Here is a 26,748-nt window from a genome sequence, read left to right on the forward strand (position 1 = left end):
GAATATTTCTTGTCAATGAAACTTTAGTCTTTTGTGGAGCATTTAGAGGACAAGTTTGGGGAGGTTGAGGTCAGTCAGGGTTGGTCTTGATCAAAACAGCATCCTCTGCCCAGTCATGGGCACTACTTGCCTGTGACAAGCTGGTGGATGTTGCTGTTTCCATCACGTCCCATAAGAGCTTAAATATGGTCCAGGGTGTCATATTTCACAGGGGGCTTCTTTTGCAGTCTGACGATGAGCTGCATGCCAGTTAAGAGCGGCGAGGTGTTCATTTCATCCAGCGCATCCACTGTGGTCAGAGGGATAATAAGGTTGCCACCAGTGCCTTCATCTTGGCCTTCTCGGGTGACACATTACCCGAGAAGGTCAAGGTGATGGTCTGCTGCTGTGGTGTGAAGCCTTGTATCCCTCCACTGATGCGGTGATTTAAGTGCTGGAAGTTCAGCCATATGTCTTCCTGCTGTACTTCCAGTGCCACCTGTTGGGATTGGGATTGTAGACTTCATTCACATCCCAATACTCCCTGTGCCCTCCCCCCTCCCCCCCTCGCCTCCCATCTGTGTCAACTGTGGAGAGCACCATTCGCCTTGCTCCCCAGACTGCAAGATTCTCTAAAAAGAAAGAAAAATAATGGAATACAAGACACTGGACCGACTGACCTACACTGAGCCTCAGAGAAAATATGAGAGGCTACATCCCATGCATATGACGTCAACCTACGCCGGCACTACGACAATGGTTCTACCATCTTCTGTTCTACCGCGTATAGTTGGCTGTCAGAGCCGTGAGACTCCACCTGCCCCTTTGATGGTGGGGGGCACATCCCTCCCCGTTGCTCCTGCACAACCTCCTTCAGGAGCAACATCCCCCCAACCATCAGGGACGTCAGTCCCCACGTCTCAGCCGGAGAAGCACAAGTCTTCATCGGCTCCTCTCGCCAGGAAGGGATCCCTTGGGTCCCTCCCTTCCCAGGTTCCTACCAGTGGCTGAAGCAACCACAGGTAGTTGGTCGTATGGCTTCACGGTCCTCCTCAGTCCCTGAGACTGAATCGATGATGCCCTCACAGCCGGACAAACCTAAGGAGCAGCGAGGGAAACCTTAAAGAAAAAGACCCCCAAGAACCAAGGCACTGTGGTGGCACTCACACCACCACTACCTACAAGCTCTGTGTCTGAGGATGACGTGGAGATTCTGGCATCTGCTGAGGACATAGATCTCATTGGGCCCTTAGACACAATGGATGTCGATCGTACAGGTACTCATCTGGTGGCAGCAGGTGACCCTGAGGTGTAGACTGCCTCATTGAGTGCTTCATGCCTTCCCAGTCTCACGATCACGTAATTCTGCAGTGGAATTGAGCCGGTTTTTCCCACCACCTGGCTGAGTTGCCGGCAGCTGTTAAGCTTTACACCTGCATTCTGCATTGCTCTCCAGGAAACCTGGTTCCTGGCAATGTGGGCCCCTGCTGTTGGCAGCTACAGGGGATATTACAAGAACCATAGCGAATATAATAGTGTCAGGTGGAGTTTGCTTTTATGTCCTGAACTCGGTATGTAGTGAACCTGTGCCCATTCAAACTACTCTCGAAGCTGTGGCTGTCAGGATATGGACGACGCAGGAAATAACTGTTTGCAATGTATATCTCCCTCCAGATGGTGCAGTACCCCTGTACGTATTGGCTGCACTAATTGATCAACTCCCTAAACCTTTCCCACTTTTGGGAGATTTTAGCGCGCATAACCTTTTGTGGGGAGGCGCTATGCTTACTGGCCAAGGTAGGGAGGTCGAAAATTTACTGTCACAACTCGACCTCTGCCTCTTAAACACAGGTACCCCCTACACATTTCAGTATGGCACATCGCACATATTTGGTCATTGATCTCTCGGTTTGACCTCTGCCTCTTAAATACTGGGGCCGCCACATATTTCACTGTGACTCATGGTAGTTACTCAGCCATATATTTATCAATATGCAGCCCAGGACTTCTCCCATCTATCCACTGGATAGCACATGACGACCTGTGTCGTAAGTGACCATTTCCCCATTATCCTGTCACTACCCCGGCATTATGCCCACAGACGCCTACCCAGATAGGCTTTAAACAAGGCAGACTGGGAAGCCTTCACCTCTGCTGTCACCGCTGAATCTCCCCCACATGGTGCCATTGATGCTGTCATTGAGCAGGTCACTACAACAATTGTTTCTGCGGTGGAAAACGCGATCCCTCATTCAACAGGGTATTCCTGGTGAAAGACTGTCCCTTGGTGGTCAGCGGATATCGCTGGGGCAATTAAAGAGCATCGACGAGTTCTACAGTGACATTAGCAGCACCCTTCTCTAGAGCACCTAATAGCCTTTAAGCGGCTCCGTGCCCACCCTTGCCAGCTTATAAAATGACTGAAACGGGAGTGTTAGGAGAGGTATGTGTCGACCATTGGGTGCCATACGTCTTCTGAACAAAGATCAGATGTCTTTTTCGGTACCAGACCCCAGCATCGGAGAACTACCCCCCAGACTTTCGCACCCTCAAACGGCGGATGGAAGGGAAAGTCCTCTTGTTCACTTCATGCACAGTGAACCCTATAACGCCTCAAGTACAGAGAGAGCTTCTCAGTGCCATTGCATATTGCCCCGATACAGCTCCTGGGCCGGATCGGGTCCACAGTCAGATGATTAAACATCTCTTGTCTGACTACAAGTGACAGCTCCTTGTCATCTTCAACTGGATCTGGTGCAATGGCATCTTCCCATCGCAATGGCAGGAGAGCACAATCATTCCGGTGCGCAAACCTGGTCAAAAACCGCTTGATGTGGATAGCTACTGGCCCATCGGCCTCACGAATTTTCTTTGCAAGCTGCTGGAACATATGGTGTGTCGGCGATGTGGATGGGTTCTGGAGTCATGTGGCCTACTGGCTCCACATTAGGGTAGCTTCCGCCAGGGTCGTGCTACCGCTGATAATCTTGTGTCCCTCGAGTCTGCCATACAAACATCCTTTTCCAGATGCCAACATCTGGTTGCTGTCTTTTTTGACTTTCCTAAAGCATACGACATGACCTGGCGACAGCATATCCTTGCCACATTACATGAGTGGGGTATACAGGGTCCACTCCAAATTTTTACCCAAAACTTCCTGTTGCTCCGTACTTTCCATGTCTAAGTCGGTGCCTCCCATAGTTACCCCCATATTCCAGGAGAATGGCGTTCCGCAGGGCTCCGTATTGAGTCTCTCTCTATTTTTAGTGAAGGGACCAATGACCTTTGTAGTCGGTCCCTTCAACCCCTACGACCCAACCATCTATCTATTTTTAGTAGCTATTAACAGTCCACCAGCAGCTGTAGGGCTGTCAGTCTCACCTTCTCTCTATGTGGTGACTTCTGCATTTCGTACTGCTCCTCCAGTACTGGTGTTGCTGAGCGACATCTACAGGGAGCAATTCACAAGGCGCAGTCATGGCCTCCAGCCCACGGCTTCCAGTTTTCAGCCGCGAAGTCGTGTGTTGTGCATTTCTGTCAGCATTGCACTGTTCATCCAGAACCAGAACTTTATCCTCATGACGATCCACTCACTTTAGTGGAGACATGCTGATTCTTAAGACTGGTTTTCGACACCCGATTGACTTGCCTACCTCACCTTTGTTGGCTTAAGCGGAAGTGCTGGCAGCATCTCAATGCCCTCTGCTTCCTGAGCAACACCATCTGGGGTGCAGATCGCTCTATGCATATGCAGCTCAACAGAGCCCTTGTTCAATTCCACCTTGAGTGTGGGAGTCTGGCTTACAGTTTGGCGGCACCCTCAGTGTTGCGTTTACTCAACCACAGTGCACCACTGTGGCGTTCACCTAGTGATGAGAGCTTTTAGACCAAGTCCAATGACCAGTGTCCTGGTGGAGGCCGGAGTCCCTCCCTCCATTGAAGTTTAGGCGTGCACTCCTGCTCGCCAGTTACGTTGCAGACATTCATAGTTCTCTTGCGCATCTGAGCTAGCTACCGTCTCCTTTTCCCAACCATGGCGGTTCATCTCCTGCACCGACGGCCCAGGTCAGGGCTTACAATTATGGTTCATGTCCAGTCCCTTCTGTCTGAACTGGAGTCATTCCCATTACCACCTCTTCTTGAGACCCATTCACGTTCACCTCCATGGTGTACACCTAGGCTGCAAGTTGTTCTGGACCTTTCGCATGCCCCGAAGGACTCCGTTAACCCGGCGGCTCTCTGCTATCACTTCCTCTTGATTCTCAACATGTACTGGGGCCATGAAGTGGTTTACACGAATGACTCGACGGCTTGACATATTGAACAGCATTCCTAGCCACATGGCTGCAGTGTTTTCACTGCAGAGATGGCGGCCATATCTCGTGCTCTTGAGCACATCCGCTCATGCCCTGGCGAGTCATTTCTCCTGTGTACTGACTCCTTGAGCAGCCTACAAGCTGTCAACCAGTGCTACCCTTACCATCCTTTGGTAGCATGCATTCTGGAGTCCAACTATGCCCTGGAACGATCCCGTCGAGCAGTGGTGTTTGTGTGGACCCCAGGACACGTTGGACTCCCAGGCAACTAACTTTCCGACAGGCTGGCCAAACAGGCTAGACAGAAACTGCTTCTGGAGATGGGCATCTCTGAAACTGACCTGCGTTCTGCCTTACGCCACAGGGTTTTTCGGCTTTGGGAGACAGAATGGCATAACAATACACACAACAAACTGTGTGTCATTAAAGAGATTACAAATGTGTGGAAGTCTTTCGTGCGGTCCTCTTGCAGGAAACCAGTTGTCCTCTGCCACCTCCACATTGGCCATGTGTGGCTAAAGCATGGTTACCTCCTCCATCATGAGGAACCTCCTCGATGTTGCTGTGGCTCACAAATGACGGTTGTCCACCTCTTGATGGGCTGCCCGCTTTTAGCCTCTCTGTGGTTAATTTTCCCAGCACCCTACCTTTGCTGTTGGGCAACAATGCCTCAACAGCAGCTTTAGTTTTACATTTTCTTCATGAGAGTGGGTTTTATCATTTGATCTAAGTTTTAGCGCATGTCCTTTTTCCCACTGTGTCCTCCACCTTAGTGCTTTTAGGGTGGAGGTTTTAGTGTGTTGCAGAGTGGCTGGCTTCTCCTTTCTGTTCTCATGGTCAGTCACCCACGGTAATCTGCTCTCTTGTTTTGATCTCTTCTACATGTTTTTTGCGCCTCTCTGATTTTCTTGTCCAATTTTGTCCACTTTAGTATTTGTTGCCCTTCTGTCATTCTTATGGTTTTCTCCTCTTTTCCAGCTGTGTTTTGTATATCTCGATTATTTTACTCCCACCCTTGTGGAATTATTTTAATTGGAACAAGGGACTGATGACATAGCAGTTTGGTCCCCCCCCCCCCCCCCCCGCCCCCCGCCCACTCCCCCGCCCCTCTTTTAAACCAACCAACCAACAAACTGCTTAGTGCTGTCACGTTTTACTTACCCCCATGACCAGGACTTTAGAGGCTCCTTACTGATTTTTGATTGTCAGTTTTATCCCACCGGATGTTTTGGGTTGGAGTTGGTGCTACACTTAGCTCTCCACAGATCCAAATGGATGGCATCCTGCTGGACTCATGCTGAATGTCACGCTCGTCATCACCATCAGCGTGCAAGAGGTTCACTGGTCACCTCCACAATGTATGTCTAAGACTTTTGCATTTGGCACAGTTCCCACTTTAGCCTTGGTTGAACACCATCCAACTAGCCCCTGCTTGGGTGTTGTCCCATGGTTTCCAGTTCTCCCCTGAAAAAATGTGGGACACGTGTATCTGTTGTCACTCCACAGTACGTCCTGACCCAGAACTCTACTTGGGTACCCAGTGCTTGAACATTCTTGCATAGTCTTGATATTTTGAGACTGATCTTTGACAAAAGCTGACTTGACTGCCCTATATTTGTCCTCTAAAAGCTAGCTGCATGTGGAAGTTTAACACTCTGTGCTTCCTTGCGCATACCTCTTGGGGTGTGGATTATGCTACTTTTCTCTGTACCTATCAGGTTCTGGTCCAGAGCTGCTCGTACTGTGGTTGCCAGATTTATGACTGCTGCACCTTCAGCTTTGCAATTGTTAGACCCTGCCCATCACTGTAAAGTTCGTTTGCCCACTGGCACCTTCTGGACTAGTCTCATAGACTGTCTCCTTACTGAAATCATGAATATTTCGTCCCTCTTTAGTTCTGACAGTACCAATTCTCGGTCTCGTATGTAAACACCTTTCAAAAATTTCTTGAGCTTCCAACACATGCTGTTCTTTTTGCATACGAGGGCATGGAGCTGCTGACACCCTTCCTCAGGTGGGATTACCAGGTGGAATCCACCTCACAGCCCTCCGCCAGGAGCTGTGTCACCTCCTTATAATGTACTGTCCATATTTTACTGCACACCCCCTCTAGGTTGGCACCCAGGCCACAGATTAGAACTGATCTATTACAAGACCTTTCTGTAATTTGTACCTTTCAGTTTTTCAGTAGTGTTACTGTGCTGCCACCTTTTGCAGTAATGGCTCTAAAACCATGAATAAGACTGGATATACTTTTCATCTCCTGCTTGTCAGGAACATCATTCATTGCCGGGAATAAGTTGTGTTTTCACTGCAGAGCTCATAGCTGGTAATGGAGCCCTGAGTAGTCCTCAGGCCTTTGATCGATGTTACTGTTGTCACTCTTAGATTTCTGTTATTTGTGACCTTCTCATTGGACATGGTCATACTGCCTGCTTAGTTGTTTTTCTCTGCGTCCCAAGTCTGGTTGGGATCCCAGGGCATGAACTGACTGACCATTTGGATGGAGAAATGATCACTTGTCCACATTCACATTGATGATCCGAGGTGCAGATTTGTGCATGCTAAGTGTGGTCTTCAGATTTCTTTGACTTTTATGTTGGTGGACAACTCACAGACAATTGAACTGCTTTTCCATTTTCTATGTGACAGTGGGGTTTATTCTCATCTCCCATGGCATGCTGTGGCTGGGGGACCCTCAACCTTGCCTCTCTTGCCTGTTCCCTCTGCTATTTCCCTTTTCCTGTGTTTTAATTGCTTGAGATGCAGTTTGCCTCACTTTCTGCCATGCCCTGTTCTTCTTTTTATAGGTAGCATTCTGTTGAGTAGTGGGTGCTCTCCCTCTCTTTAACATTTCGCCTCTTATGGATTGAGGGCAAGACAGCAATAGAAGGCCTCCTCACTCTGCATGCAGAGCCATTGGGATCCCCACCAGCTATGTTAACTATTTCTCTCGTTCTGTTTTATTAATGATTGTCCACTTGATGTCCATACATTTTTAGACTTTTCCCATTTACTGTTTTGGATATCTCAATGAGAAGACATTGTTTACTTTGTTGCTGTCTTTGCCCTATATCAGTTGGCAGGGTCGGATGGGGTTGGGGTCTCTCTTCCCATGGTTGGGCCCTGTGAGACCACTTGTCTGCTGTAACCTATGTACTGATATGATCCCTACCCTTTTACTTCTCCATAATTCGTTTTTCAGTTCTGGCATCAGTATTGCTTTCAATGCCTCACTTTTACCACTCTTACATCCTTTCCTTATCCGATCTTAGTCTTGTTGGGTGTCGTTACCTCTGGATGAACGAATCCTTGATTGAGGGACTGATAACCTCAGTGTTCAGCCCTTTAACCCCTCACCAACCAACCAACCAACTATCAAGTGTAAAGTCTATCATGTACAGAACTTGATAACTAATAAAAAAGCACTTGCAATTGGTTTTCATTCAATTAAGTACAGCAGCTCTCAGGTTCAGTAAATCGTGTGTGAAAGCTGTACTCACTCTCTTGGATTCTTGTCAGAACATTAAGAAAAACTGTAGTTTAAGGTACCCTGAAAAAATTTAAAATCTATCATTGGTACCAGACAGTTGGCCCATCGCAAAGACAGCTGCAGTTTTTGAAATTTCCAAGAGACTGATGAACACAGCCAAAATTTGCAAAATTGGATTGGTATTTTTGCTACACCAGGAAAAGGAAACGATCTGATCAAGGATCTGTCTTACACTGTCAAAAATTTTGTGTGTGTTTTTTTTGTAACTGACAGGGTAAAAGTACAAAAAATGAGATTTTTCATTCAGCAGGCTGTAATACAATAAATTTTACAACTTGTAAAAAGCAATGAAACAATAAACAGTTGCTTTTCTTTTATTATAAAATTCTGCTTGAAAATATCTTAGATAAATTTTGACTTGTGTAAAGATATACTAGAACTAAAATACTGTGTCTTACAGGAAATGAAAAAAAAATTCAGTTTCTAACAAATGCTGAAAGAGCAGCACTAGAGGTGGCATTCCAAGATATAAGGATTCAAAATTCTTTAAATATCAATGATTATTTTTCTGGAACAAACTTTATCATTGATTAGCCCTCTTAAGAACCACCCACTCCTGGAAGTTACATTTTGCAAATCCCAAAAAGAAACCAATAGAAAGCACGTGCAAAAGCAGAGCTCTCTATGAAAATCACTTCAGCAAATAACTTCGTTTTTTTATGGTAAATGTCTTGATGACTGAGTTCTTCTGGTATAGTAAATAGAACTTGTATTGCAGGTACTATCCAAAATTTTGATAATTTCGACATAAGGGGCTACTAAAGACAGTACTGCATATTAATTGCTGATAAATACAGCCCAGTTGGCAACTTTTAAATTTCCCAGCACCCTACCTTCGGTGCTGGGCGACAGTGCCTCAACAGCAGCTTTAGTTTTACGTTTTATTCATGAGGGTGGGTTTTATCATTTGATCCAAGCTTTAGCACACTTCCTTTGTTCCTCTGTGTCTTCCACCCTAGTGCTTTTAGGGTGGAGTCTCTCTGTGGTTTTCTTGCCCTTCTGACATTCTTGTGGTTTCCTACTTTCTTCCAGCTGTCTTTTGTATGTCTCGATTATTTTAATCAGAACGAGGGACTGATGATCTAAGAGTTTGGTCCCTCTCCCCCTCTTTTAAACTAATGAACCAACCAACCATTGACAAAGACCAAAAAATATTGACTGTGGGGAACATTTGTTTAGTTGCAAATCTTTGTATAGTGGTACGGGGGAGTGTCATGTACAACATACTAAAAATTCAGACCGGTGTGGCTGGGGCAAGGGGAGGAGGGGGTCATGGGGCATTGGGGGTGGGGGGGGGGGGGGAGGGGTGGTGATCTGTTCTTCCCACAACTTGTGAAAGAGACTCCAGGCATTAGTAATGCAGACAGTGAAACAGACATTGTCAAATACATGTTCAACATGTTACACTTAGAGCAGGTATTTCCGTGTGACAAACAGTTAACAACTCCAGCTGTTGAGCTTTTTTACATAATAGCTCATTTAAAAAATGAAAATAAATACTCACTCAGTAAACTGTAAATAACTCCACTGTATAAACACAAGCTCAGTGAAGTTATTTTGTTGGGGCGGTATGTTCGGTCTGTAAGCTGAAAAGTGAGGAGCACTTGTGGCGAGGGAAGTTGCATTTTCCCGCTGAACGCTACAGTTGCTGTACGGGACAACTAAGAAACCATTTCTCTCTAGCATTGTAGAACAGTGTGTAGAGATTTATACATAATGTATTCATTAGCTTTTCTTGCATTTGTATTATTTGCAACTAACCTCTGTATTCAGTGGTGTATTAACACACTTTGTGGAAAATAAACACCCCCGACCCCTCGTGGGAGTGTGTGCGCACTGAGTTGCCAATGATTCATGGTTGGTTGGTTGTTGAAGTTAAAACTCTACTTTTAATAATATGTGGTTTTTTTCACCCCCTGCAGTGCAGAAACTGTTAGCCCGAGGGAAAAATGAATAGGACTGTTATTGTAGGAAATTTAATGTAATTTAATTGTCTACTGAGAAAGATTTTCACTAGAAACCACAATATTTGACTTAGTCCACGTAAACATAAGAAGACCTTTAAATGCCTGCCACCCCCCATCCCCCCACCCCTCTCCTACCGATTTTTATTATGGTGTTCATTACACTCCTCTCTCACTACAAAAATTTGTGTCTACACAAATTTTCCCCATTGCTTTCCCTGGTTGACTGAACTGATAATGGAATTACTTAAAACATGTATAGGCAAATACTCAATGAATATGAATAGAATATGAGGCAGTAAAGTGGAGATGATTCCTAAAGTTGGACCATTTGACACAGAATGACCCAACTATAGGTTTGATTGTTGTAGTATACTCACTCAGTGTGTCAGTATTTAAAATGACTGTTGGTTATATGAAATGCTTTAAATGTTAATTAGATTTGTATCTCCCTTCTGTTTTTATAAATACTAGTTATGAAATTCAGATAGGATGCTTTGCTCAGCCTGATGGCAATAGGTTGCTTTTTTTGCACCCTAGAGCTCCTCTAACTTCATCAGTGTTAAGAACTGTGAATTTTGTAAGTGACCTGTTCAAAATCAATATACGACATTTGGTTTCCAGGTGTGAAACCCATAAAGAGAAATTATCTGTGTATTGTTGGACTTGTGGACGATGCATCTGTCATCAATGTGCACTGTGGGGTGGCACACACTCGGGACACTGCTTCAAACCACTTGAGGAGGTATATGAATCACATGTGCGCAAAATCAGAGATGAAGTGGCTCAACTGAGACGTCGTCTGATGGAACTTATAAGCCTCATTCAAGAAGTGGTGGGTACAGAAACTGACTACTGCTTTTTGAATAAATTAAAGCTGAGACTTAAATTCAGCTGTGAAAGTACTACTTTTCAATTTTGTAGTTATTTGGTGAAGGAATACAAAGTAATGAAAACAAAATATCACATACGATAAAGTAGTCCAAAGATGGTAAAGAAAGAAGTCACTAATTCTTACGTGACATATTTTAAGTTTTGTGTCATTTATACCTCTCTATCCATCTCTGTCTCTTGAAATTCAGTACTTGCTAAGGCACATTTTACAACTGTGTGTAAATATTGACATTTTCTGGAAGAAATCTTCAGAAAGAATTTTGTTGCGGAACATTAGTCATTTTTAGGATACTAGGGTTCTGTGCAGTAGTTACACTTTCTGTATGTAACAGAGGATGGTGAATGTATCATAATAACCAAGACAGACATGAACCTGACAACCACCACCTTAGTTAAAGTTTATATGCCTACTAGCTGCACAGACAACAAAGAGGTAGAAAGAATATACGAGAAGATAAAGAGAAATTGTCTGTTAAATGAGAAGATATTTTAATTATGATGGGAGATGATGAGACAGTAGTAGGAAAGGGAAGAGAAGGGAAAAAATGGTACACAGGCTGGGAGAAAGGTATATAAGGGGAAATCAGCAGTAAAATTTTGTATAGAGCATATTTTCCTCATTGCTAACACACAGATTAACATTCATGAAAGGGAGTTGTGTACATTGGAGAGACCGAGGGCAATGGAAAGCTTACAGATTATTGATTATATAATGGTAAGACCAAGATTTAGAAATCAGATTTTAAATTGAGAAATTTCCAGAGGCAGATGTGGACTCTGACAATAATTTATTGGTTGTGAACTGCAGATTAAAAGTGAAGAAAGTGCAAAAGCTGGGAAATTAGAGATGGCTTTAGACAAGTTGAAGGAACGAGAGATAATAGATTGTGGGAGGAGCATTTGACAATATTTGACTGAAATTGGGGGGCAAAGGAATACAACAGAAAACAAGTGAATAGCTTTGAGAAATGAAATAGAGATTGCAGCAATGGATCAAGTAGGAAAAAAAGGCCTGGTAGAAATTCTTGGATAGTGCAGGAGATACTGATTTAAATTGACAAAATGAGAGAATATAAAAATTCAGCAAATGAAGCAGGGAGATCAGGGATATGGAGGTCTAAAAAATGAGATGGACAAAAAAAATGCAAAATGGGTAAGCAGGAATGGCTAGAGGACAAATGTAAAGGCGTAGAAGGATGGCAAGGAGAAAGATTGGTGCTGCCCTTAGGAAAATTAGAGCCCTTTGAAGAAGAGAGAAGCAATTATACAAACGCCAAGATCTTAGATGGCAAGTTAGTACTAAGCAAATAAGGGAAAACTGATAGGTGGAAAGACTACATAGAAGGGCTCTACAAGGGGAATGAGGTTGAAGGCAGTGCTATACACTGTCAGAAAGAAAAGAGGTATTGTGCATCTGGAAAGATGATGTTGATTTTGATTCAATGACAGCATATACCATATGGGGGATAGTAGATATACTAATAATGATTTCAACATTATCACCCAACAGACAGTGTAGTGACATAGCTACCAGAGCACCATCTATGTCTACCCTTTAATACAGAATGCTCACAGCCAGAAGGCTCAGTGTGGTGCAGACATGCAAAGCACACAGCAACAATGCCATGGAGATGCACTTTTGCTTCGTTCAGCCAGCTGAGAGAGTTTGGAAGGGGTTGAATTGTGCCCTTCCTAGTTGCGGCATTGCCCTTTTGGAGAATTTCCACATAAGTTGGACATGCTGCATCAATTGAGCAATGATACTGGTATCAGTGGTCATGTGAATATTCTCACACTCATACACGAGGTACTGAACGTCGACACACGAAAGACGCCTACCAGGATCGTTGTATTGTAAGGTCAGCAGTGGCAGATCAGACATCTACCACATCACAGATAAGAGGGCTGGTGAGCCCAGACGTGTCAACACAAACTGTTGCAAACACAGTTATTAGCTGTGAGACTACTAGTGCTCACATATTTAGTCCATCTTCCATTCGTTCTATAGCATTAGTGTGCACTGTTCAACTGGTGCTGTCAGAGGACCACTTGGAAGATGGGATGGTGTGCCATGACCTTCAGTGATGAAAGCAGGTTCTGCCTGCATGCAGGTGGTGGTTGTTGGCATGTACGACATAGATCTAGTGAGTGCTGTCTTGTACAGTGCATTTGCTCAAGACCAAGACACATTGGCCGCGCCCCAGGCCCTATGGTCGGTTGTGATGAGCTACAACTCCTGTTCACCTTTGCTGTTTCTGTAGGGAATTGTAATCATTGCTCAGTATGTGCAGAAAGTTGTTAGACCTGTTCTTTTGCCTTGCTTGCAACAGGAGGAGGATGACGTAGTATTCTGACAGGATGGGTCTCACCCACATGCTGCTCTGCAAGACATGCAACAATGTCCTCGGCCAGCACAGTCTCTGGACTTGTCTCTGATCAATCACGTGTGGGATATGATGGGACAAGAAGTGACTTGTGCGATTCCTCAACCCACACTCTTACAAAACTGTGATAACAGGTTGAGGAGATGTGGCATAACGTATCCCAGGAAAGTATTTGCCATCCGTACAATCAACTGGATGATTGAGTCAACACCTGCATTGCTGCCTGTGGAGGCTACACCACATACTAATATAGATGTTTCTGCATAGGTCAATACCTTGTATCTCAGAAACACATGTACTGTTTATCTTCAAATGTAATCATTTAATGTACATCATAATCAATGTTGCAGCAATAAGTCTGTAGTGAATTCAAAATCTCTGAAAGGATGTACTAATTTTTTTTCTGCCAATGTAGAAAAAGAAAAGAAAGTGAATGGAGATGAGATGGGAGATACAATACTCTGAGAAGAATTTAACAGATGACTGAAACATCTAAGTCAAAAGAAGGCCCCTGGAGTAGACAGCATTCCCCCATAATTATTGAGGTCCTTGGGAGAGCTAGTCATGATCAAACTACTACACTTTGTTTGCAACATAGATGAAACAGGTGAAATGCCCTCAGACTTAAAAAAGAATGTAAAATTTACAATTGGCCAAGTGCTGACACTACCAAACCATCCATGTAATAAATCTTGTTTGCAAAATGCAGTAATGAATTATTGATGGAGGAATATAAAAACTGATAGAAGCCAACCTCTGGTAGATCAGTTTCGGAGAAATGAAGATACGAAGGAATTCTGATCCCACAGCTAATTTAGAAGAGAGGTTGAAGAAAGGCAGACCTATGTTTATAGCAGATGCAGATTTAAAGAAATCTTTTAACTGTGTTGAAATTTTGACGGTAGAAGGGATTAAACAAAAGGAGCAAAAGGCTCTACCTACAGTTTGTACAGAAACAGGACTACAGTTGTAAGAGTCAGATGACATTAAAAGGAAGCATTGGTGAGAAGGATGTGACAGGATTTTAGCCTGTACCCTTCATCAGTATGTTGAGCTAGCAGTAAATGAAACCAAAGGAAAATTGGGAAGGGCAGTTAACGTTCAGAAAGAAGAAATAAAACCATGGAGATTTACCATTCCTAATGTAATTACCTGAAAATATCTGATGATAGTCAAAGTGGAAAGGATAGGAAATGTAGACTTTCAGTAGCAAGGAAAGCTTCTCGGGGGCAAAAAGAAATTGACAGCATAATTTGACTAAAAGGAGGGATTGGTTGATAGGCATTATGAGGCACCAAGAAATGGACAATTTGGTAATGGAGGGAAGTATGGTGGAGACCAAGGTTTGAATACAGTAAACAGGTTCAGATGGATGTAAGCAGCAGAGGTACTCAGAGAAGAGGAGGTTTAGGGTTCTTATTCAGTCAGATGGGATTTCTTTAGTGAAGCTTTAATACTGTTCTTCTGTACCTCTTATTTGCTCGAGTGTTGCCTTGAATATGGCAATGAAAGGCAGTGTCACTTTGTTGTTTGATTATTGCTGTAATGAAAAGTAATACTGCTGCTTCTAGTTTTCTTTCATATATATGATCTTTATAGTATCTACAAACACATAAAACATCCATTCGATGACCTCAAACTTCAAATCGGAATGTCCGACATGAAACCTCTGCACACAAGTCTATCCAAAGAACAGTAAAATACGAATGACATTTGATTAATATTTAATTTGTTGAGCAAACATCTTCATATTGTTGAGGATTTATGTATTCGCTGAGGACTTGGAGTTTCACTAAATTAGGCTGGTGATGCTAGGAGTTTGTTTGCTTCTGCACAGACACGTCCTTTTTGGAAGTTATTCCAATCACTGTTCATCTTGAAGACGTGTATCACCTCTTGCACAAATACAATAAAAAATTTGCTCAGTATTTGTGCTCTCCTCCATTATAACTAGCTTTATGGCCTTCATTTGCAACTATCGTTCATTGGTAACACACAGAGACACACGCCATTCCTTTGGTGTGGTATGTAACACCACAGAGATTTGTGCAGGATAGACTAGTGTTGAGAGAGGCATTGAACCTGTCTTCGGACTGAAGGCCACAAAAACAGGAGGATACTTCTTTATAATAATTTTTTTTCCTTCTCAACAGCAAAATAAAGTGATTACCTTTCTTTGGGCCAACACCACAATAGTACAAAACACTTGAAATGACTACATTTCCACCTTCAGTGGTAACTGTCATCATTGATATTGCAGTGCATTACTCAGTATCTGGCTGGGCAGTAATTTTTCTGTGCAGACAGAAAATGTTGTCCTTTCAGGGAAAAAAAAAAAAAACTTGTTTTGTTGTTATATGTAACTGCATTTATCTTTTAAGTTTATTTGAGAAAACAAACCAGAACACAGTTTTTTATCTATAACATTCTATTTACTGATTAAAGATGATTACCAAAATAAAGGAAATGCTTGTGCTCTGCATTTAACAATGATGATTATGTTACTGTTACTGTAATTTGTTACTGCAGTGATAAGTGTATATGACATACAAGGCAGGCCAAAAAAGTCATGAAATATTAAAATATTTATTGGTGATATATGTACAAATCTTTAAAATCCTAAAATCCTTCAAAGTAGTTATCATCAGCATCTACACATTTTTTCCAGCGCTTCACCCATAATTTGTAAACTCCCGGAGGACCTCGGCGAGAACCTCATATAAGAGTATTGTCATAGCTTTTTGGATGTCCTCAGTGCTCTCAAAATAGCATTCTTTGAGCACTGTTTTAATCCTGGGAACAGGAAGGAGTCTGGCAGAGAGAGATTAGGACTGCAGGGTGGCTGCAGCAACATTGCCGAGTTGTGCGTGGCCGGGTACTCGCAGTTGCACAGAGAAGTTGGGCTGGGCATGCTCTCATGCTGCAGCAGCCAGGTAGCGTCCATTGCACTCCGAGGACCCTTCTTCTTAACCTTTCCAGTACATAAATGTAGGAAAGACCATTAATGATCTGTCCTTGGGGCACAAACTCTGTGTTCCACACCCTTGGTGTTGAATAAGAAAATAATCATTTTCATGTTGGATTCGCTCATGCTTGCCTTTTTCTGTTTTATGACACTGAAATGTGCCATGCCGAACTTCGGCACTTTGTTTCCGTGTCATATGCAAAAGTCCATGTCTCGTCATCAGTAACAATGTTGTCCAAATAATCTGGTTCAGTGTCCACACATTTCATTCCAACAGTTGATGTGATTAACACTCTTTTGGCCTTTTGTTTGTCTGACAGAATTTTTGGCACCAGTTCGGCGCACACCTTTCTCATCTGTAACTCCTCCATAACAATGTTGAGCATGGAACTTTCTGGAATATTCAGTCTGTGGTCAGAATTTAGCAGTTTACAAACACGATTCACATTGTCTTCATTTCTGTTTGTTGATGATCTTCCAGAGCAAGGGTCATCACCCATTTCTTCCTGGCCGTCCTTAAACTACTTCACCAACCTCGCAACTTGTGCATTACATATCACAGACTCTCTGTAGGCTTACTTTAACATTGTGTGTGTCTTGGAAGGCTTTGTGCAAAACATGATTGCTCGGTGTTGTTGGACTGAATCAACCATCATGCATTGTGACTAGGGGCATGGCAAAAAAATTTACTTCATGATTTTTTTGGGCATACCTTGTATATTATTTCTCAAGTCAACATCACTTTTCCTCAACACATACTAATCGTACAAGCATGAATGAGGTATTGTTAGAAAGGTTTTTTTACCTGCCTCCTGACATTGCATAGTGATTTTTCACTAAAACTTACTATATGTGGAAAATTTTAACATAAGGGACTTTTAAACTATCATAAGCAAGAGGTGTCATGGATGCCCGGCTTCATACCTATATTTTATGAAGCTAACTTATTAATCATGAGTAAGAGACTCCCTTTTCATATTATCTTATTACAGAAACCACTTATTAAGTGGATAATTTGTATACAGCATTGTTATAAATACTAACCGTGACCACTGCGGTAGTCTGTTATCTCAGCTCGTAATGCAAGTTCACTTTCCTAAATGAATATGCTTTAGCGAAATGACAAACGTATTTGTCATTGTCACATAGAGTTGTGATTTACCTATTGTTGCTATGGCCTAACATGCTTATATAAATTAGATAAATTACAAAGTGCAATTAAAATTTCAAAATAGTTAGAGGTTATTGTGATTTTAGGTGAGAAGTGAACACTGTGTTCTAACCTGCACATTTTGCATTTATTTACTTCTTTGAATTTGTTTTCATATTTCTCATTAAATCTCTCTTTGATAACAGGTAAATTTAAATATTGTGGTCAAAAGTTAGAAATTACAGAAATTACATGCAATAATGCATGGAGATGTGTCATCTTTGATTTCCGGTGAGCAGTCATTCTAGGATTGCAGTTGTGCATCAGACTGTCTGTGTGTTACTATTATGAAGAGCAACAGTGCTCAAAGAGATGATGACATGTGTGAGTTGATTTCGTCGACAGTGAATAGTAGTGGGAGAAACGAATAAACAGTGATAAAATACATTGGAAAAAAGAAAAAAATTTGAAGCAGCCTGTTCATGCACTCTCAGTCCAACAAGGGTTGCTCAGACAGACAACATTGACGAGGTGTCAATCTGAACAAATTTGATCACAACCAAGAATACACTATTATGGTAAAAATAGTGCAGGGACCATGCAATACAATATAACTGATTCTGGATTGTAACATGGCATGATGAATTATTCTTCATGTTATCTGACTTGGTGCTGCCTGTATAAACATTGCTGACAGCAGGTCAGCCCTGAAGTTAGTTCAGAAACTGAACACTGTTCAGGTCTCTGTTCTATTGTATAACACTGAACTTGGACGTACTGGAAGAGGTTCAGTGTTGGTCTGAGTTAACATGAAAAATGCTTGGCAACTTCGCTAAAATTGGCTGTCAACATAATTATTGCAATTTAACCACTCATACTAATCGTATATTTTAGACATGCAATATTTATTATCAAAGGTGTCATGTTACAAAGATGAAGGAAAGTAAAAAGAAAAAGTAGCTATCTTCAGACTTCTCCCTGTACAAAAAAAGATTTGTTGCAGAAAACTGGGCCCGTATAAAGACACAATAGAATGCAGAAAAAACTGACAGCTACTGCAGCCAATTAGAGGAAGAAGTGACATTTTATGCAAATACGTTGCTAATAAATTTGCACTAATTGCATGGAGACTCCTGCCGGCTTCATTTTCCGTTGTTACTTGAATTTCTTCGCAAGCGGATTTTTGTCCGGAAGTTATATGCCATGCTATGTGTACATTCTAATATGCTCTGATTAAGCTAGCATCTGAGATTGCTTGTATGTCTTAATGAAAACCATCCATGATGATTCCTAAATATTGTAAACAGGAGATTTTATAGGGATATGGGTACAAGTAGTAGCACCTAAAACAACTAGAAAGTCACACTGGGTTTCATTCACCTTTCTTATGTAGGCATTTTGATGAATTTTTTTCTTCAGTGAGGCAATGTGGGATGATACCTTGTGGAAAACTCTGCATGCTGTCCCACATGTGTATTAAATGATTCATGAACCACCATCGGAAAGCTTCCTGTAGCATAACACCATAATATTAAAGAGTAATGGTTGGTTTCTTTTGGTTGGTGTCAGCAAATACACTCTCAGCCTTAGTTCCAACTGCCGCACAGTATTTTTATCAAAGCAAAACCTCGGCTTAAAAATTTATCATTTAATTCCGAGAATGAGTTTGCCCTTTGTCATTCTCAGTAGTTACATTGGAATACTCGGTTACCTGTAAAGTAAACAAAAGGAAACAATATAATTCAAATTGCATAAGGGTCTTACACACAGAATGTGATAACACTTGGAAGATGGAAAATATGGTATGGTTTCAAAACATAGTGGTGTTATCTTTATGGCCAATACTGTAGAGGTAAAAGTATCAAATGGAAAAATAAATCAGAGAAATGACCTGGGTTCAGACCTGAGATCCTCTGCATTATACAGCACAATGCAATCTCCGAGCTACTGAAACAAATATTTAAACAATGTCTGATAAATACAACCTTGCTAAATGACTTGCTTATGTTTTATTTGTTCACGTGTGTACAGTTGTCATAGCAATTTAAGCACATGTTAGAAAGTTAACAAATTGATATACATTGCATAGTTACTGTTGCTTAAGCCGAGAGAGCACATTTATAAGAGATTTTCAGCATATTTGTAAGAGATTTTCAGTCATTATTGACTGCTGTCAAAATTAATACACTTCATTGTTCACAGCTGATATTTCAAAATTTCCTTTCTCATTGTGCCATTAGGTATGTATGAAATGCCTTTAATAACTATGCACATAGATTGAGACATTTCAAAGTATTGTTATTATCTGTATTCATTATGTACATGGCTGATAATTTCCTTAACCTGATCAGACAGATTATAAAATAATAATAATAATAACAAATTTTGGGCTTCAGGAGTGTACGAGTGACTTATGTATTCACATGTTGTTGGGTTGGTGCAAAAGTTCGTAGCACTTTCCCACAAGTTTAGTAAACACAACAGATACACGTAACAGAGGCTTTAGTCATCAGTAATATATTCTTCTTCACTATTTACAAGAGTCTGCCAGCACCATAGTAAGTTTTTGGTTCTACAACTGCAGACATCACGTGGTTTTGAGGTGGAGAATTCTTGGCGCATGTTCAGAGTGCATTTTCATCTGAAAGGAAGTTTCTTGAAGATTGTTAGATAGTGAGTGGAAAAAGAGAAAATCTGAGGACGCAAGATTGGGTGGGTTCAGAATGATTTCCCACCCCATCACCTGTATAGAGTTTTTTGTCAGTCTAGCAGAATGCAGATGGGTATTATCGTGGAGTAGCATCCCTTCATGCAGTCTTCCTGGTTGTTGCTCTTGGATTGTGTCTGCAAGATGTCTCAGTTGTTGATAAATGACAGCCTCTGTATGTCCATCTTCTCGGAGATAGTTGCAAGACTCGGCAGTTCGGTACAGAATGTCAAATGAAACACCTTTCAGCTGTCTAATTTCCAAACTGTTATTTTATTGGGTTACCAGCTTTGGCGATTTGCTACGGCATCTCTATTCTATAAATGACAACAGTTATGGCTACACTTCGGGGAAGCAATTCATACTACACCTCACTGTTGCTGTTCCACCAGATGCAGAACATTATTTTTTGTGGATGCATGGAGGTCTTTGTACAGGGAATTGCTATTATGGTTGGGCTCAGCCATTCCTTTCTTTTCCTTATGTTAACATAAAGACACAATTTCTCATCACCAGTAATGATACGGGATAGAAATGATCAGTGTTGTTCACAAGCCAGTTGATGACGAGCAAGCAGAGATACATATATGACCACCCGCTGATTTTTATGATTTTGGCTTAGAGCATGCGGAACCCATACACTCAATTTTTTAACCTTCCCTATTGCATGCAAATGCCACATGATGGTGGAATGATCACAGTTCATCACATTTGCCAGTTTACTGACATGGATTATTGTGTTTAAAGATCTTCATCAAACCACTAAGATTTTCCTGAATGTGGAGAGTCACAAATATCAAAATGATCCTCCTTAAAACATTTTCTTTCCATGCTCTGTCCAATGGCATTATTCCCATAGATGGTGCCGATGTTCCTGGCTGCCTCTGCTGCTGTGACCCTTCTACTGAACTCAAACAGAAGAATATATTGAAAATGTTCATATTTCTCCACTTGGCAGTCTATTTTCTAGCGTCCACAGCTCCATGCACCATCTCCAAATGGCAATATATAAACTCGTAGTATCAGTGAACTACAAATAAAAAATGGCAATCAATAAACAAACCTGCCCAACCATAATATGTAATGTCACTCCTTGTGTTGAATGGCTGGACATTTCATCAAAAAGGGAGGGATAAGTTGTAGTTGTGCACAATGCCTCTCTCAAAATCTCTGCCACTGGAGTTTGTTGACAAACTCTGTGGTGCTCTCGCACATACTAAATGAAGGGCGCTGTTCTTCTTCTCCAACATTTTTTAACCAATCTCAATTGTTGAGCACCGCATATTGACAAACAGTACTCAATAACTGGTCAAAAGAGGCCTTTGCAAGCTGCCAGTTCTGTAGGTGAATCACATATTCTTAGGATTCTTCCACTGAATATCAGTGTGCAGTTGGATTTTTGTATGAGTTGTTTCATCTGATTGTTCCTCTTAAGATTGTTCTTGACATATATTCCTAGCTGTTTTAATTTTGCTACTGTTTTTTGTTAGTGGTAATCACTGTTTGATTACACCACGGACATTTTCTGTCCATTTATGTGAATTTTGTTACATTTATGTATGTTGGGAATTAACTGCCTGTCCCAGGACAGTGTTGATTCTTTTGCAGGTTTCCCTACATTTTGCTACAATTCTCTGATGCTGCATTTTTCCTATGCACAACAGCATCACCCAAGAGCAACCTCACTGAAATTATTTTCCATTTCAGTGACACATAATGCGAATAGTAATGGCACTGTCACTACCTTGGGCTAGGTCCAAAGTTACTTCTACTGCTGGCGATTTCACCCTGTAAAGAATGAAGTGTTGAGTTGTGTCAGATAGGAAGTCGTTAGTAGTTACAAACCTGGTGTTATATTCCATCTAAGTTTGTATTGTCTTTGTAAGATGATAGAATGTAATTTATTAAATGCTTTGTATAAGTCAAGGAACAGGGCATCGACATGGGCACCATTAACTACTATTATCTGGATAGATGAGCAAAGTGAGCTGAGCTACAATAAATGTTTATTTGTGAAATCCATGTTGCTCCGTATAGAGATTTTTGTTCTTAAAAAATGCAGTATTGTGTAAGTGTGAAATTTGTTCTCTTATTGTACAACAGATTGATGTCAATGATATGAAGTTATAATTATGTGCTCATCCCCAGTTATCATTTTTGAAAAGCGTTATTGCTTGGAACTCTTAATTTGCTGTAGTGACCTACTATAAACTGCTGGTAAAATGGGAGCTAGATATTTACTGCATATATGTAGAATTATACTGATATCCCATCAGGTCTAGTTGCCTTTTCTTTGCTAATGATTTAAGATGATTATTTATTCCTCAATTTTGTACCCCGTACAAGTAATTTTGGTGTTTGTGAAATGCTTTCAAGTAGGAAAAGTTTTACAATCCTCATCAGTGTATCAATTTAAGAAGAACAGATCCAGTATTTAGACTTTATGCTATGCTAGTAGTGTGTAACAGGCTAGGAATTTGGGTTGGATGCTAAGCATGTTCGGATGGCTGAGGTGATTAAGGCAATCATTCGCATAAAGCTGGAGATATGGGTCCGAGTTTGGTCTGGCACAAATTTTCACTGCTTACTATTGACATATTTCAATCCCCAAATGTGGCTAATGTCATAGAGAACCTTTGAATAAGAATTTGTGTGGTCGCTGGATCACATATGGTGTTGTTCTCTGCAATGTATTTCATTCATCATTATATGGGCTAAACAGAAATATTTTTGTACCTTTATTAGCTTCCCTTTTAACACCTATAATCATAGACATTATAATGGCTTCAGGGTCGTGCATTTCTTGCACTAAATTAATTGACTCAAACAGCAGAGTTCATTAATTAGCAGGATATCTGAGAGACTGCCTCAAGGATCGTTACCCAACTGCTTGAGGTAATTTCTATAAAATGCACTCAGATCCATCTCTAATAAGTTCCTTAGCAGCCCTCGTGTGTCACTCTTTCTATAGGTGGCAAGCTTCTGTCACCATGTCATGGTCAGGAACTGTACCTGTAGTATCCTATAAGTTTTCTCTGAAGATTCTTCCACTAAAACTCGTGAGGTAAAGATGTTGAGGATTGTTGCTAACTACTCCAATTGATCTCTGAATTGTAATTTTTTTATATTTAAGTGCCTATCCATTGCTGTAATAAACAGTTTGCGAATTCCAATATTCTTACAAAAAACAGGAAAGTAGTGGTCCAGTGATGATTTCTTTAATTAGAAGCCTTACCTTAAGCCTTCAGTTTGAACTCTGGAAATGGTATAAACATTTAGCAGAAAATTACAGCTATGCCAGATAAATGTTGGACAGCTTTCGCAACTGGCAGGTGTTGAACATATGTCTTATCATTCTGTACTTAAGTTTGTGCAATTGAAACAATACCGTATTTTGTGTGTTCAGGCATTAATTCTTGCTGATAAAAATGTTGAGTATTGCTTAAAAAGAGAAAGAATGTGGATGCTGAACTTGACCCAATTCTGTATTTTTAGTGTTGAAGATTGGTTTCAGCTTTATGGTGATGTAAATAGCCAGACCAACTTCCACTGGTCCATGGAAAACCCCCACATTGTGCATCAAATGCCTTTTATCAACAAAACAGTGAAACAATAACATAAAGTAAAACAGAGTTGGTACACTGTTTCTAGTAGCTGTATTATTGGCCAAATTTTATTTGAAGCCACTGTCAATACAGATGTTTGTCTCTAATTGTTCGGGAACTTAACACTCTGTTATAAGAGAAAGCAAGCCTGGAAGGAATTTAGTAATGAGATTTTTTACTGCAGTTGATGAAAGCAATACAGATAGGCCTGGAGACAGTGAATATTATGTGAACAAAACAAGAGAACTCTTGACATTCCAAGCCAGGATTTTCTCTTCCACACAGACTATACACTGCTGTCATCAAGAGTGAAAACTATCTGAAGATCTCTAAGAAGAAAATTCTAAAGGTGGTAAGAAAGACTGCTCTTGATCTGTCTGAACTCTGGTTCAGACTCTAGCGTTAGTTGCAGTGGCAGCTTGTGTATCTGTGATATTAAAGCCATTTTCTGGAGAAACAGAGAATTGGTCTCTATTTTGGGAGTAATTTCAGTATTCTGTTTGTGGTAATACTTCAGCTTCCACCTTTAACAAACATGGCTTCCTCAGAGGAGACTCGGAGTACAAGTCAAAAAGCTCCTAACTAAAAGTGTATGTAAAAGCACAGTCAGCAGTAAGATAAAAAGAAAATGCACAGTTTTTTTTTTACACACACACACACACACACACACACACACATGCGGTTCAAACAATGGAAGATCCAGGATGGAATGTAATAATATTATGAAACGGAAAGTTGCTACTCACTTAATAGAGGAGAGACTGAGTCGCATATAGGCACAAAAAAGATGCGGTCACAAAAGCTTTCGGACAGTAAGGCCTTCATAAAAAACACACACACACACACACACACACACACACACACACACACACACACACACACACGACTGCAGTCTCTGGCAACTGAAACCACACTGCAATCGTTGTGTGTGTGTGTGTGTGTGTGTGTGTGTGTGTGTGTGTGTGTGTGTGTTCTATATTTGAAGAAGGCCTTACTGGCTGAAAGCTTTATTTGTGACAGTCTTTATGGTGTGTGTGTGTGTGTGTGTGTGTGTGTGTGTGTTCTATATTTGAAGAAGGCCTTACTGGCTGAAAGCTTTATTTGTGACAGTCTTTATGGTGTGCCTATCTGTGACTCATTATTTCTTAGAAGTTCATCGCCCCATGGGCAGTGTTCTGCTTCATTGGAGATGATATATTTAATGGATATTTAATATTATTTCTTAGTTACACTTCATTGCTTGATTGTGGCCTGGAGTAAGACTATGATAAACTCCGTCTTGACATTGTGTAATTGTTGTTGTAAGGAAATAGGGTACTGCTACTCTAACTTCTCTTTAATAATATACAAAGGCATTTTGTTAATAAAATCCATATTGTGCATAAACATATACCGCACATCATCAACTGGATAACATCAAACTTTTGCCAAATCATAACATCCAGCATGAAACTTCAACGCAGAAGTCTGTAGAAAACAGGAATTTGACATCTTAATAATGTTTCATGTGTCTCATCATCATCATACTATTGCCAAAGAATACATTTCAAAGTAGGCTGGCAATACTAGCAACTTCTATATTCATGTTCACACAGGTAATTCTTCTTGTGACGTTATTGTGAACAATATCCCATTTTGAAGATGCACGTCATCCCTCAGCAGGGTTTCCCACATGCAAATAAAATAACACATCCACACAATACTGGTACTTTCCTGCGTGATAAATTATTTTATGGTTTTCTTTTGCGAGTCTCATTCATTGGTAAGAATGCTTAAGACCATCTAGAGTGGTATGTAACACCACAATAGGAAACGTGTAATAACATGACTAATAGGAATAGAAGCCACCCTCAATTCTCAGCTGGTTTGTAAAATGGGTCTAAAGTACTGACACCAAGCTATTAAATAACTGGTGAGCATGAACTACCCTGTGACAACCAACTTGTCAAGTCTGCACTGAACTTGCTGGTGCCATATTATCATCTGTTTCCTATCTACCCATCTCTCTCACCACCCTTTCCCTTAACATCTTTTCTCTTTCATGATGCAAGTGGGAAAGCTCTTCATTTAAAAGATTTGCCTTGATTATTTGTAGTGTAGACCAACAGTCTGCTTCCATGTTTATTATATACATAAACTGATTAGCGCATAATGATACAGGAGCGGAATGTTGAAGCAGTACGGGCTGCCAAGGATGAGCGGGTGCGGGAGATTCGCAATGCAGTGGAGCTAATGATAGCACGACTAGACGCACAGTTGAAAGCGAAGCTGTTGACTCTGGTAGGGCAGAAGTCACTGCTCACACAAGAAACTGAACAATTAGAATCATTGCTGCAAGAAGTGGAACATCAGCTTCATACCTGTTCCCGTTCAGAGCTTATCAGCTGTGCTCACAATCTTTCTTTCATGTTATATGCTGTGCGAAAAAAACCAGTTGCTAGTTTTGTCACAGCACCAGTGCCAGCAGACTTTCAGAGGTAAATATATTTGGATTGTCATTCTTAAAATAAATAGCTTTTATCAAGTTACTTTATGAATGAAATTTATACATGTTTTCACATATAATACGTATGAGAAGTTGGTGTAATAAAGTTGCTGAGATAAGCAGTTTTAAAATATTGTCTTTAGGAAGTGGGAACAACAGTTATTGATAATGAACTGTAGAGTGGTAACTACTTCATGAGAAGCATTAGACAATTTTGGCATTCAGCAGCTCAGGTAATGCAAAACACCTGTCTAGAAGTGTATGTAAAGGTAAAAATTTACAAAGCTTATCTTGCAACTTAAATTTTGTTATACCTCATGCAGCCATTCCAAGACTGTGCCATCAGAATTTCTTAACTCCTACTATTGAATTTGGTACTATAAAATCCTTTCCTCCTCAGAATCTAGAGGAGCATGTGTGTGACCTGATAGTGTATTGTTTGTGGAGGTGAGGGCAGGCATATGCACTGTAAAGGTTTTACAACCACAAGGTAGGATTTCCATATTGTGCACCAAGCACAATGTAAACCCTTTGCACCTTTGCCTGCCATCTGAGAACAGTTAATGGACTCCTTGCAACATTCTGTGTCATCCAGCACCATTGGTCAGAGACTAGACAGCCAGACTAAGGAATTACTGTCCAGTGTATAGGCTACCATTAACATCACAACACACATGGGTGTGTCTGGAATGATGCCATGACCAGGAAGGACGGACTGCTGGTGAATGGCATCAAATTGTGTTCAG

At 41.1% G+C, this 26,748-nt stretch overlaps 1 protein-coding gene across 2 annotated transcripts in view; it reads left to right on the forward strand.

Moving 5' to 3' along the window:
• Positions 1-26,748, forward strand: part of LOC124715343 (E3 ubiquitin-protein ligase TRIM37-like) — a 291,007-nt gene that overhangs the window by 48,245 nt on the left and 216,014 nt on the right. For both annotated transcript variants that reach the window (XM_047243092.1, XM_047243093.1), the window contains exons 3-4: positions 10,437-10,647; positions 25,678-25,994. In XM_047243092.1, coding sequence (XP_047099048.1) covers positions 10,437-10,647; positions 25,678-25,994 — 528 coding nt within the window. The remainder of the gene's footprint in view (positions 1-10,436; positions 10,648-25,677; positions 25,995-26,748) is intronic.

The sequence above is a fragment of the Schistocerca piceifrons genome, chromosome 1 (assembly GCF_021461385.2).
Source record: "Schistocerca piceifrons isolate TAMUIC-IGC-003096 chromosome 1, iqSchPice1.1, whole genome shotgun sequence".
NCBI classification, from domain to species: Eukaryota; Metazoa; Arthropoda; class Insecta; order Orthoptera; family Acrididae; genus Schistocerca; species Schistocerca piceifrons.